Source organism: Coloeus monedula, assembly GCF_965178545.1.
Source record: "Coloeus monedula genome assembly, chromosome: 5".
Taxonomy (NCBI): domain Eukaryota; kingdom Metazoa; phylum Chordata; class Aves; order Passeriformes; family Corvidae; genus Coloeus; species Coloeus monedula.
Window position 1 is genome coordinate 52722451 of NC_138785.1, and position 14858 is coordinate 52737308.

Genomic DNA, 14858 nt, shown 5'->3' on the forward strand with positions numbered 1-14858 from the left:
TGTGTTGTGTTCTGGGATTTTTTTTTTTTTTTTGGTTTGTTTTTTGTTTTTGTTTTTGTTTTTTGTGGCGTTAAGCCTCATGGAAGCACTTTTATGAGGTTTGGCTGCTGTATTGAGTGAGTGTGCTGTTCTCACTCTAAGTAATACCACATTTACAGTTGCCTCCCTGTATTGCAGGGATTGCATCCTTGCCTTCCCTGTGGAAGGAGGGTGCTGGCTTTTTGCTTACCTTCCTCATGCAAACTATCCTTCTAAAATCACCATGGGCTAGGTTTGCCCTGCTGTACTTCTCCTCGCATCCTCTGCAGTGAGCTGAAGCTGAGACTGTCAAACTCATGTCAGCAGTGGCCTGGGGCAGGCAGGTCCCGTGCCCAGGAGCAGGGACTCAGATGCGCCACCTGGCCCCAGCCTCCCGCTACAGGAGCCAGCACACACGGGGTGAAACGTCCAGCGCCAGCAAAGAAATTAATAAAAGCTGCTTTGGATATTCTTATTTTAAGCAGAGAACTATGTCATAACGTAAAGGCCAAGTATCATTTGCAGGCCACGAGCTAGAGTGCTGCAAAGCTCTGCAACTGTTCTTTGGCACATTTTAAATATTTTTCTCCTGCAAACGATTAGGGTTAGCTGAAAATGGATTTGAAGAGCCAGGAAATTTCTTAGTACAAACCAGTCACTAAACTCTCCAAAGGCTCTCTGGTCAGTAAGTAAAGAATTGCCAGTCTAACATATCCCCAGGTTGCGAGACAATGTGAGGGAGGCGGGAGATGCAGGCAATTTAGGGCTACCTCTGCAGCATGGATCTGCTGCTGTGTGCACAGCATGTGCTTGGACCGGCTCATGGCCCTGCCCAGCCGGAGCTCACCCCATGGCCGACTCTGCGGTATTTTGCCTGTGGTATCTTGCCATTGTACTCGTGGCTGCTGGGATAATGAGGTGGGCTAACAGGCCAAGAAATGTCCCGGTTGAAAAGCTGCGTTTTAAGCCCGGAGGTCACTCAAAGCAAACACAGGGCCTTCCTCCTTCCCCTGATGCTTGGCATAATTTTCAGACCCCTTCCATGGCCACCGTATTCTTTCTTGTTCCACAGACTGTTCATTCTTGAAATTTCTTGAATCAGCACTCGGTACTTCTGTCGTAGGAGAGAGGTTCTGCCCCAGCCCCTGCAATCCCAGCCGTGCTGTGCTTCTGAAACCTATCATTTTCTGTATGTGCAAACTGCTAGGATCTTTCTGGGTTGACTGCTTAACAGGTTTTCACAGATGTGGACTGCAGGAAATGATCACTTGTCTCATCAACCCATAGTGCTTATTCAAAAACACGGGTGTGACACTTTTTCAAAGGAAAAGTAGTTGAGACATTCAGCCTGCAGAAATCCTCTTTTTCCTCTAATTTCATTCTTGTACCTTAGTCGACTGTTTTGGCTGAGGTTTTCTGGAGAATGTTCCTGCTGAGCTAGAAGGCTGCCTTGAAAAATTGCAGCCTAAAAGGCTAATATTATGACTTCATATACTATTGTCAATGTGATATTACAGTGGGAAGTGCTGGGCAATTTACTAGCAAGCAATTGGATAATGTAGACAAATGGCAGCAAACAATCCAGCTGCTTTGGGGATGTTGTTTTCATCTGTGCTACAGCATATCTGGATTTTTGCTTCATCTCTCACCTTGCAGTTCTGTGTTATTTCACTTTAAACATGCTGACAAGGTCTATTTCAGTCTAGAAGCTTTCTCACATGCACTGAAATGCATATGGAATCAGAGATGTAGTAGGAGAGCTGGCAGATGATTTTATTTATACAGTATTGTGTGGTGAAAGCTCTAACAGTGGGAACATGTGAACATGCCTTAAATCCATTTTTGTATATTCCCTGCTGAGGCTGGAGAGGAGCCCAGTGAGCTACCAAAAGAGCAGGTGCTGCACATGGAGACTGTACCATGGCTGGGAACACACCCGGGGCTTTGCTGAGTTGGAATGGGAGCATCACTCACCCTGGTAAGCAGGAACAGCATGGATCTGGGATGATAGGACAGCAGAGGCAGGGAGAAGAGCTAGGGGCAGGTTTTAACTGTTACTTGGGGAAATGAGTGATTTTAAGAGCATGTTATACTGGACTGGAAATATTCCCTCACACTCTTCTGCTTATTGGCCTCTGTTTTCAAGTGTATTGAGCACTGTATAGCTTGTCCTTGATAGTGAAAGACCCTTTTTCAAAGAAGGGTGATGGTGCAAACTGCCCCTTCTGGAGAAACACACAATAAAATGCCTGATCCTGCCTTGGGATGGATCATGATGACTATTCCTGCAGCCTTTGACCTTCCTGTTGAATTGAGATTATGAATTAGACCCACACCGAGAGCATCAGTTCATGTGGTAGAAGTCGGAGACTACCTCCAAAATGCAAGGAATGGTGTTCTGTAACCAGGCTGGAAAGGTAAACCACAGGAAAAAATGTAGCTCACTGGCGTCCCTGCAGCCACGTGGTGATCTAAGAAGAGATATTGAGTAATGTCCGTAACAGGCTACAAGAACTTGAAGTAGGTTATATTTGTAGCATAAATACTTTCTAATGATTCTTAGTAACAAACCCTTGTTAATGAAACCTATCCAGAGGCCCTAGTCCACATTTGGATGATTACATGATCAATTTTATGATTATATTAAAAAATGCCTTAGAAAGCATTTGGCTTTAAAATTAGAATAAATAAAAATAGATTTCAGAAGTCTGTCCTTTTGCAGTCTTAATATTTATATGAAACCAGGTATTTTTAAATCTTTAATCAACAAAATGAAACTATGCACATTGCTGTTAACAGCTTTATGGAAGTGCCCCAGAGGACCCATTTTATGACGTATCATACAGACACACATAGTTTTTGACAAAGAGCAAACTCTCAGGATTTTATGCTGAAACAGTCTCCTCTGCACACAAACACCATTTTAGCAATCAATATTTGCTTTAAATTCTCTTTGCAAGATGGCTAAAACTTCTGTTTCCACAGGTAGAGGGCTTGAGTGTGCATCAGGGAGAAATCAGGGCTGGGGAGCCACTGAAACACAGACTTCTGAATGCAAACTTTTCCAGGCTACATGTTAACCCACATTTTGATGTTATCTGATAATAATGTGAAAAAAAGTTGAATGGCCACAGGCTGTTTGAAATGAAGTCACGGGCTGTGCATTCCCCAGCTGTGGTGCAAAGGAAATGACTGATAAAAATATTTTTTCTAGCTGACCTCCGGCTTACCTTTGTCTGCCAAAGAATTTCCGGCTAATTCCCTGTTAAAGCTTTCTTGCAGCTACAGCCTATTCCTAGAATCTTCTGTGTCAGAAAATACAGACCCCATCTGAGCTTGTTTATAGATGCATGTTATCTAAAGAATAAATGAAAGCTTTGTTCTCCAGATGCAAATAATGCCTCTTAACAAAAAGTGAATGGCTCTACTCCTGTGTAGGGGTAGAACAGCACTTGGTATATGGAGGGCTCATTACTGGAGAAACTACTCTGTCTCAGTACTGCTGGATACACGTACTTGGGGACAGCTTTGTGAAAGGCTATGGAACGCTCACTCTTGCAGTAGCAAGTAGCAGCAGCCTGAAGCCATTCAGAAGCCTGTGTCTGCTGCATAGGCTCGGTGTGAGGAGTCTGACCCCTGAGAAACTGATTCAGAAAGCTGACAAGCTGAATGAGGTAGGTTAGGCACAAGGTGTGATTCAGGGGTGTACTGTGCAAGGCTAAGAGTTGGACTTGATGATCCCTGGGGGTCCCTTCCAATTCAGCATATTCTGTGGTTCTGTGATTATATTATACTCCATTACTACCCAAAATCAGCCACTCTCCTGGAAGATAGAAGATGTATTTTACCCTTTCAAGATAATGAAAGAACTAACTTTCCAGTATTACACAGGTTGTGGACAGGAAGTTCAAGGCCAAAATGTGCAAGTCAAGCATTGTGTTTGCAAGAAGGTGGAAGCTGCCTACCTTTGGGGCAGGATCCTGGGAACTTTGGTGCCCACAGCCTCTTCCCATAGCTTTACGGGTCTGACTGGGAGCGGACTTTCAGGTCCCTTTTTCTGGTGCTTTTTACTGGGTTGGTCACACAAGCCCTCATGTCTGTTGGTTTGCATACTGGCAGTATGCAATCCAGTCATAAATATCATTTAAGAATGGTGCGGGTTTTTTTGGCAAATCTTTTTTTTTTTTTTTTTTTTTTGAATGTTTGATTTAGTTAACTGCAGTGGGAAAAATACTGGAATTTTTCCTTATCAATACTGTCCTTAAAAATTATTTATATTCGGGCCAAAGGAAGCTGCAAAGGGCTTGTGTCCCTCTGCCAGAGCGGAATTTCTGTGAAATTAAGGAACACACACAGGTCGGCTTCCATAGTTTATTAGTACAAACAATGCATACACAAGACTGTATATTTGTTTGAAGACTGCAGTAGATTTCTAATTTAACAACTCTGTAACAAAATTTAACTAAATTTGACATTTATGAAAATATAAATCTCTGATTGGGTAGGTTTTCCCAACAATACAAAGTTTACATAAAAACATTCAATATGATCTATTAGTTGCAAACAAGTTAGGAAAAAATCATTCAAGTCACTTAATATACTATATTGGCTTGTACATTGAACATTCACACACTACATTAAGTTCTAGCTTAGCATTCATTTCTTGGAAATCTGTGACATGGAATTCTGACTTTAAAAATAAGATTATTCTGTCTAAATAATTTGAAAATATTTCCATGGGTGTACCATCTTTAAGATATGTAAGTAGGGGAAAAATTTTTTATCCTTTCAGATGTTGTCCAGTATAGATATTTTCTTAGGAAAATGTAATTTTTTTTTAACAGCATGTGTCATTATTTCACAATTTCTGCCTTGAAACTGGTAAAACTGTACAAAAGGCTCAGAACAGTTTCTAAAGCAGAAAGTGAAGCTTGTGAAAGTAAGAAAAACCCATTACAAACTGGACTAGGAAAGGACCTCTGGACAGCCTTTACATTTAGTAGAATATCTGAGTAGATATACAAACAGTCCCAGAGTGCTTGGTCATTTGATCTGAATTTATCATGGGGAAGAACAGAAACAATACTAAGGCAAATGTTATAAGGACTAATACACGGCGTGTCTGAAAACTACTAAGATTACTTTGGAGACATAGGAGATACTTTTGACTTTCTTACAACAAAATGGATAGTAACCTTTTAACATAAAGAAATTAATGTTTTTAAGTGTTTATCAGTAACACCTCTTCTCTTTGAAAAATTTTCATTACAACCTGTACTAATACACACTATGGAGACAAAAAATTTCCCCAAACCAAAAATAAAACCCCAATCCCTATACTTCCTTTAGAACTTAGGACTTTTATAATTTTTATCACAATACAGAAACCTGAAATCCCTGCATGCAATTAAAAAAAAAAAAAAAGCTGTCATTCTGTTCACTAGGGTGAACAAATACTTGTCACCTCACATGTTGACACGTTAGCAGCTGACTGGCACCTACTGCTTTCAACCCAAAGATTAATCCCAATTAAAAAGAAAAATAAAAGTAGGTATTTTTAAAATGATGATGGAATGTATCAAGTGTTCCAGGTTGGCAGGTGACATCTTGTCATTGCACCATCAAGCAGAAAACACATTTTTGCAAGTGGGTATAAAGTTGACTGTTAGCTATAGACCCATTTAGGTGACTTGGAGTGTAAAATAGTGGTCTGACTTCTCACCAATCACTTAGAGCCTTAGTTCTAGTTGAAACAGTCTGTCAGCCACAGATACAATCACCTAACTTCTGTAATAGCATAACAATTTTGATAGTATTGCTAGAAATTTTTAATCAAGGCCCTGGTGAAATTCTGGACTAAACCTTGTATTCCGAAATTAAAAAAAACCCTGCAGCCCATTTGCTTTATGTTTGCTTCCATGTTTACAGAAATGTAAGACAGGAAAAAACAGCTGGTCTGCCCTCTGCTGTTTCTATCTGTCTTCCAGGAAATGCACTGGTTTTCACAAGAAGTCAGAAAACATACCTAAGCAAGTGTACTATTCAGATAAGCTCATCCAGATGGTTATTTAGTTGTCAGAGGCAAAACTGTGTCCTCTGCAATCTATGGCTGAGCACACTTTCTCATAGCAGTAATTGTGTTTTTTGGTTGGTGTTGCTTCACTCACCTCAGCCTCTGTAACTGTAATGGGGCTATCTCTTGCAAATACTTCCGTTGATTCCCTCCAAATGCAGTCTGCAGTCACCTTGAAACTGTAATTGTGACACTTTGGCCTAATCACTTGTGTTGCGTTGTTGAAAATCTGACGGCTGTTTGAAGTAGCAATTTTGATTTTCAGCGCAGCATCAACTCGATCCACTACAGTGTAAGTACCTATACTTCCATCATCAAATCCAATAATAATGTTTAAATGTCTCTGTGAGAGTGCAAGGAAAGTGGGAGTTTTATAAAGAGAACAGGCACCGATGTTTTTGCCATCTGCTAGCCTCATTACAATTAAACTAGAGACTGCACCATTGTCATCGTCTTCTTCCCCACGACAACAAATGTACACCAGATAGCGGCCATCACGAGACAGCCTCTGCCGCCAGATGACACCTGGAGCGTGAACCACACGAAGTTTCCCGCTGTATAAATCAAGCACATTGATGTTCTCATCACCACGGGTGATAATTCCTAGCTTCCCATTTGGAGATATTTCAAAGTCTTCCAATTTTTTTAAGAAATTGGTAGGCAATTGAACTCGTCTGCAGATGACTTCCTCTGTTAGGCTCCAGATGTTCACGGTTTCAGTAGATGTTATAAATACTATAATATCTGGGCAGTCTGGTATCAACTTAATATCCACAATGCTTGCACCATCATCACAGCTAAACTTCTTTGTTATACTGCCTGTCCAGAGACTCACTGCCAACACTTTGTTCTTTGCCATTCCGACTACAAATGTGTTTGCAGTTGTTATAAATGCATTCTGTAAGGCAACTAAAATATTGCAAACCCTATGTCCTGTAGCCAGTCGCCAAACTCTGGATGCATTTTGCTCACAGAGAGAGACTACAAACTGATCATTATGAGTAATCATTAGCTCCGAGATTTTTTGTCCATTAATGCGAAAGATATTTTCACCGCTAACCGTGTGCCATACATACTGGCTGCATTTATCATCTGATGTAACCATTATCTCTCCAGAAGAGGTCAGCACACAGTTTTCAACAATACCTTCATGCTTGAACACAGCTTCAATAAATCCAGTGCTGAAGTTCCACTTATGGACAGAATCTGATCCATCCAATGTGTATATTAATTCACCTCTGGCTGGCAACACCAGTCTTTGGATAGGTTTGCCAGATTTGTCAATATTGGACATAGCAGTTATGATGTCTATATCCCAGATAGAAAGGACACCACTGGTGGATAAGGATAGCAGCATGTTATGATGATTTGATTTAATTAGCCTGACTATAGTTCCTGAGATTTCCTGTAAGCTTGCCATACACTGTCCGGTATCTCTTCTCCAAACAAAAATGGCTGAGGTATTTTCTATGGAAGCAATTATACAGTTGCCATTTTTGGACAACACGGCAGATATAAAGCGCTCATTGTGTTTAGCTCTGAACTTTTCAGCCACCTTCCACACACGAGTGTCAAGAAGTTCAATGCTGAGAGCCTTACAAATTAAAATTGCACTTTGGTCTTCAGAAAGCTCTATGCTGACAACTTCACTGTCTTCTCTTCTGCAGTCAAAGTCATCTGTAAGCTGGGGTTTTGCTATTTCCTCTGTATTCCAAACAGAGAGGCTACCCTCACTATCCACCATCACCATCTCTTGGGCCGTGTCCAAAATGAGCAGGAATTTCACAAATCCACTTGAAAATTCAGAGGTCACGGTGGTCAGCTTCTCTCCGCTGCCCAAGTGGAAAATGGTCGCAGTGTTCAAATACTGCCCGCAGAATGCATAAACTCCATCTGGAGAACACTGCACACAGGTCACTTCATACCAGCAGTGGAAGTGATAGAGAGGCCAACCGTAAAGCAGATCTATTACAGTAACATCTTTACTGGCCTCCAGCCAAGCAAGTGCATGGTTGACTGATAATGTAAATCCATTTATGAAACTGGAGCCCCCTGCAATTGCACAATGTTTTGACCCCTTGATTTCCACCTCAGACAGAAGACAGGAATTTATGTTATCATATATCAAAAGAGTGTTGTTTGTTGTAGCCACTACGAGATACTTTTCATCACTACTAAGCTTCATCCCTAAGATAACAGATGGAGATGTTGTAATTTGCCTTAGTAACTGGCGGGTTTCTACATCCCAAGTGCTAATGGAGCCATTTTCTAAAGCAGCAATAATTGTGCTGGGATTAAATGTAGGCAAAATCTCAGTGACATGCATGCAGCTGGATGACAGTGGCAGGCGCTCGGGGCTGTAAGTCACATCCATGGAGGAATGCAAAGGGACGATAGAGCAGTACTTGGGTCCATCCTTGTCACATTCTAAGAGGAGATGTCTGAGTTTGGGCAATGAACTTACTACTGGGAGTAGTCTCTGCTGCAATTCAGCAGAGAGTGAACCTGGGTATTTTACTACTTTGAACTTTATACTGCGGAGGGTGCTGGCCAGAAATTTCAGCTCCTTTTCTTGAGAGTAAGTGTAAGCCAGTTCTATGTCAGAAAGTGCTTTATCAAACTGCCCTATTCTAATCATGGTGTATAGCCAGCTGAAGTTCATGATGACTCCGTACAGAAGATCATCAGTTCTTCCACATCTTGTTAAGTGATGAATAAGCTCTGTCATTTTTCTGTGATTAATAAAAAAGATATCAGGTTCCAATGGGTTACACTGAAAGACCCATGGCTGATCTGGTGCCTGCCTGTCAAAAGCAGCCTGATCCATGCATTGCTTTTCATCCTCATTCAGACCTCTACTGCCATGGTCAGGACAACCACTCAGATATCGGTCATTGCTGTAAAAAGGTTTTCTTCGTCCACCTGACCAAACACCAAGGAAATACTCAGCCATGACTGTGTGCATTTCACGCAGGTCTTCTTCATTGTGCAGGTACAATTTCTGGGCAATTAAATGCAAGTGCCTATTTGCCCAAAGAAGCAGCGTTACATTTTTCACCTGTCGTTCTATTAAATACCCCTGTAAGCCCTCCTTAAGTCTTGCAATGTATATATATGGAATTCTCAATGGGTTACTCTCTCTGACTCTCTCATTCAGTTCATACATAACACTGTTATCAAGGGCTAAAATATCCTCCAGTTCCATTTCACTCAGGCCAGATTTGGACATAGTGATGTAGCCAAGTGCTCTTGACAATAGTCTTGGTCCACACTTGTTTTCCAGTGACCAAAACAACTGCTCTATGCTTTCATGGACAGTGACACAGAGGGAGGAATCATCCACATCCTTATGAGATCTCCAGTTCCTGACCTCTCTGAAGGTTAAGTTCACAAACATAGGCAGTGTGCACTTGGAGAATGCCTCATTGACATAGATTTGTTGCCCTGATGTTACTTTCCTTTTAACTCGCAGCAGCTGATGTTTCAGTACTTGACTACACATCTTTCTGTCCCTTGCAGTCAATTCAATATAGTTGCTTTCTTCATGAATAAGGCACCTCAGTTTTTGCAGGATCCCATGCTTGTTTGGCAGTGTTGACAAAATTATCCGTACTGAACGTGGAAGGTGAATGGGAAGCCACCAGAGCTTCCTACCATCATCACTATCTGTTAGCTGTTCTAAAGCATCAAATATTATCACCAGTGGCCGGTGAAATGAAGACTCATTCAAGAGATTTATGAACAAGTCTCGAAGGTCATGAATCTTTTTCGGGTAACTTTGTACGAGGCAACGATAGTTGACTGCTAGCTGTTCACAAATGCTTTGAAGTATATTCTTCAGATCTGTACTTGTTTCAGTAGATCCCAAAAATCTTATAACTACCACAGGGTCAGAATCTGGTCCCATCTCTTCTTGCAACCAGGAATAGGCCTAGAATACAGAGCATAATTCAGTTTATATCTCAGTGAAGCATAGTAACAGAATTTATAAATAGTGATAGTCTATATATAAATAAACATTTTAAAATATTAATGGTTGAATAGAAATTCTTTCACTAGCAGAGTCCAAGGTGGGTGCACTGAATGAAATTCTTATCATATATCATCTTTGTTAGCACAGGTAATATCTCAAAACACAACGACTGAGCTCCACAAAAATGGTGGACACCAAAGGGGACATGACTAGAAAGTACCCCATAAATCCCAGGGTACTCCTCGCAAAATCTGAGTCTCAGTTCTGAATGTAAGTAGGTAGAGTCTCTTATAAATAAACTTCCTTAGACACTACACAACATCGTCCTTGGTCAGGCATACCAGCCTACCACCTAAACCTGTTTAGCATTGATTCTGAACGAGTATAAAGGCATGTCTCTAGAGGACATGGATCAGAGTACATGATCTTACAACAGAATAAGGTTGCCCTTAATTAGCTGGTTACCTTAATCCCTGGCCCATAGAACTACACTTTGCTTTGGTGTGCCTATGACTTTTACTCGAAAACACCGCCACAAAAATGAAAAAGTATCTATCTCTTGAAGTTTTTTCGGTTAGAGCACTTCAAGCCAGTGAGGAATGTGACTTCTTTAAATCTTCGCAGTCTGTGCAGGCTAACACACTTGGTTCTACATATCTTCACCTCACTTTATGTTATTAGTATTTTAAAAGAAAACCAGAACCAGACTCTCTAGGCTGACTTATGTACTCAGATATGAAACGAGATCTTGAGTTGCAAATCCCAATTTCATATACAGTTAATGTGACTCCACAGGAAGTAGGTACAGAGGTTTTAAACAGCATTGTTCCCTTCTCCATTTCCTTCTGGCTGCTATGGCTGTTTCCCAGCTCACTATGCTAAATTCTCGGACCACCCTGCTGGGAACCCAATGTTGTGACTCCCAGCTGAAGAATTAGGTCTGGTGATGCCAGCTTGGTCCTTTCCTGCATCTTGTCCTGCCTTGCACAAAGTGTTTCATTCATTTCCCCCTAGTAGTCAGCTCAATGACTTAAACAGCATAGACCAGATAAATAAGTATGGGTATTTTTGCAGCTTATTACGAATAGATTTGTAGCCAGTGTATTAGAATAATTCTGGAATAATTTCTGATGACAACATGAGATGGCATGACTTGGAAAGACATACTGCATTTGTGTTTGACTAAAACCAGTAGAAGATGTTTAGATGGTTGTGGATTCATAGGGCCTCAGAGGCACAAGAAGGAAAAAGATAATTCTAAAATACACATAGTTAATTCAAAATATATTGATTCCTATTAGACTTCTAAGAGCTTTGATAAACTATATTTGTTTTGGCTAAGCACGATACAGACATGTTACTATTGAAAGGTATTTTCCTGCATATGTGTACAATAATATGCCGAATATACATTAAGTTATTTTTATTTTATATATCGAGGGCTGATAGATCTGTTGAGAAAAGAATTAAACTAAGTTGGCCTTTACATGCAGTAATGCTCTCAACATAACCTTCGTATGTAAGGTGTTTATTTACCTTCTTTGCTGCTTCAGCTAATAAAAGAGTCTTTCCTGTGCATGGTCCTCCATATATGATAAGAGGATTAATGTGTCCTATTTTTCTAGGTAAAACATATTTGTGAACTATGTTTAATGCCTCACATCTATACTCATAAAAAGTGGAGTACGTTTTACACAGTGATGAGTGTTGAAGAACTTCATCGTACAGCATGTCTGTTTCTGTGTCAAAATTCTGCTGCACTGTAGCTTGGATTATATCAATCATGTCTTCATAGAACTGTTTACCAAGTCCTTCAATGTAATGGCTCTCCACTTCTTGGGAGTAACCCAGTTTCATGTCACAGTGAGTGACAGATGTGTACACTCTCAGATTGGACGATGCAACAATGGTAGGAATGAATTCGTCCCTGAGCTTGATCAGTTTCTCATGGGCTTCAGGATCTCGTAGAAACTTCCCAGCTTTATGTACCACGTCCATGTATTTTCCCATCTCTGGAATTTTAACGAAACGCTCAATGTTGGCAATTTTCCGAATGTAGCAAACACACTTCTTTAGGAAAGCTGGTGTTTGCTTACCCAAGGCAAAATCAAGTTCATCTTCAATAGCTGGAGATGAAAAGAGAACAGAGAGCCTCTGTTAACTTTTCTTTATAAACAGTTCAAGAACATGCCCTACCCGCAACAGGCAGACTCCTGATTGCATCTCTGTAAAAATTAGAAAAAACCAAAGAAACAGAGAATTTGCTGGGTGCTTTTGTATGGGTTTTAGTCTCAAGCAAGCACAACAAACCTTTTTTCCCCCCCCTTTAATTATATGAGAAATGCCAACAGAAATATATTTTCATGTTTGTGGAAAGGTTGACAGAAAACACAATAAATGAATACATAAAAATTGTTAGTGTGAACTTTACCAGAGGAAAGATATCTCTTTGCTTGGCTGTGTTTCATTTTTCCTTTCTCATACAGCAATTTCACAGCAGTCTTAAAAATCTTCTTAATCTCTTCTGATATATCTTGCCATTTGTTCTCATTCATAGAATTTGAAGAAGATTCCATCTTTTAAAAATATCCATAGTTAAAAAGTAGGTGTGATGCATACATATACAACTTCAGAAAGTAGAAGTCTAATATGCAACGCCAAAAATAACATGGTAACAGAGAAGCAGATATACTAACAAAAATAAATAGAAGTAAAATGTTTTATACTGCAGATGATCATAATGTATTCCATTTTAGAATTTTAAGAGTTAGCTCCTTGGAATATTTTCTAAATCCCTAGTGTAGGCAGCTAATGCAGTATTTTTCAAGAATAAGGCAAATAACACCTTTATGGAAAGAGGGCTCTGAGAACCAAGACTGAAATAATGATAATAAAGCCACAGTAATACTGCTAAAATTACCACTCCTTTAATGAGATGTAATAATGATAATAATCTAAACTTGGATCTCAAAACTGAAAATGAGGATCTTGGTACCTGTAATTAAGTGCCTTATATTAGCTACCATATTTTAAAAATAAAGGATTTTATGTGACATTACATTCATTCATTCATTGCTATAGTAACACTAACCTTACTGTTATCAGAGAGGAACTGTAATATAAATTCACTAATCCTTTCAGATGGTATCTTGCAAATGCCACACTGGTGCTTTCATTGAAGCAGCTAGGTTTTACTTACTGCTGCTGAAATGTTTCAGGGGTCTCCAGTTTTCTTGGAGGGTGGAACCTCTAGGATAAATTCCCTAGCAACTCTCACTTGTCAGAGCTGTGTATCTTTTATTACTTTCTATAAGTTTACGACAAGCAACTCTATGTTACGTATTTAAGTTATGTTATATCTATGTTACATCTTTAAGTTACAGCTTTAAGTTATGAACATCTTTTTACCTAGTCCTCTGTTACCAGTAGCCTCAGGAAAAGTACAAAGATTTAATAACAAAACCCCCCAATTATACAGTATGCACTCAAAAGGAAGTGAAAACTCTTTCAAGGACTTCATTTTTTGTACACTAAAATATGTCCTTGGGTTTATATTGGATGTACAGAAGGGCAGAACTAAGCCCTGAGAAATACATACACTTTTTATTGTCATCAGTGAAAGACAAATGCCTGCGTTAAAAATGATAATTAACAGTGTTCAAAAATCATACGTTAGATTACAGTTAATAAGTTAAAAGCATGACATCTGACTCAGGACAGTGATAAGCACTTGTTTGACCGTTAAGAGTTTTCTTCTATGGGGATAGAAGGGAAAATGTGCATTTCCTCTGCAAGTACTATTCATTGAAATCTAGCAAATGCACAATACCAAGCCGAAGAGCCTGAGTTCTCCATGTTACAACATCAAGGAAGGGAAATCTGTACAACTGTCCCACTAGCCCTAACAGGTTGCAGATGACCCAAGCCCACTTGCTCTAGCTGTTATCAGAGGGCACATCAATGCAGGAGTTGCGTTCCTTAGTGTTTTGCAGCTGCTCCCTTCACCATGTATAGGAAAGGAGCACCACAGCAGCAGCTGTTCAGGTGTGGACTGGGCTGTAGAAGTTAATTCTTAGACAGCAGCAAGTGCCTGGCCTTGCTGCCACTGTAACTGATAGAGAAAAATTTTGTGAGCAGGTGACTGTGACTTACCGTATTCTGGTTCTTCAGCATCTCAGATTTTGGTCTGAGGTAATATGCTGGCGGAACTGCATTCTCATCCCTGCAGTACCACTCTTCTAAAATCCTGGTCTCTAGCTTAGCCTCTATAGCAGCATCCAGGATCATTTCAAATTCTGCTGACTCAACTTCCCCTGGTATTCGGATGTTCCCATACTTCTCTCCCAACAGGCCCTATGTATTTAGAGGAAAGTAGGGATTAAATTTTTCTTTTACATTATGCAAAAAGCATCTTCAGGATCTGAATTTCATAAAAGTAAGTCTGGTAGCAGTGTAATGACTTTGAAATTACTAGGAAGGGAAACAGATAATGTGTGACAGGAATTATTGGTAAGGGTACCGTACTGAGCTGTATTTTACCATGATGACTTAGAAAATTTGAAGTAGATACATTATCTTTCATAGTACTAACTGGTAGTAAAAATACAAAGGCATTCAAAAGAAGTAATTGAAAAATACCCTACATACCTAGCATGGTATTGACTCACGTGTTATTGAACTCCATTAGTCACAGGTTGAGATTATCCTCACATGCAAAAGGAAATTGAAATGGTGGCTTATACCAGCAACACCGAGGATCAGTGTTGCAGAACCACAAACCGCTTTGCTGTCTTC

General features: G+C 40.0%; 1 protein-coding gene across 1 annotated transcript in view; it reads right to left on the minus strand.

Annotated features, from left to right (window-relative positions):
* Positions 1-6086: 6086 nt before the first annotated feature.
* The window catches only part of NWD2 (NACHT and WD repeat domain containing 2), a gene marked incomplete at both ends in the record, with an annotated part of 52471 nt that continues 43699 nt past the window's right edge, over positions 6087-14858 (minus strand). Inside the window, 4 exons of the mRNA XM_082282695.1 lie at positions 6087-10022; positions 11601-12190; positions 12496-12640; positions 14217-14417. Of these exons, the coding sequence (XP_082138821.1) occupies positions 6087-10022; positions 11601-12190; positions 12496-12640; positions 14217-14417 (4872 nt within the window). The remainder of the gene's footprint in view (positions 10023-11600; positions 12191-12495; positions 12641-14216; positions 14418-14858) is intronic.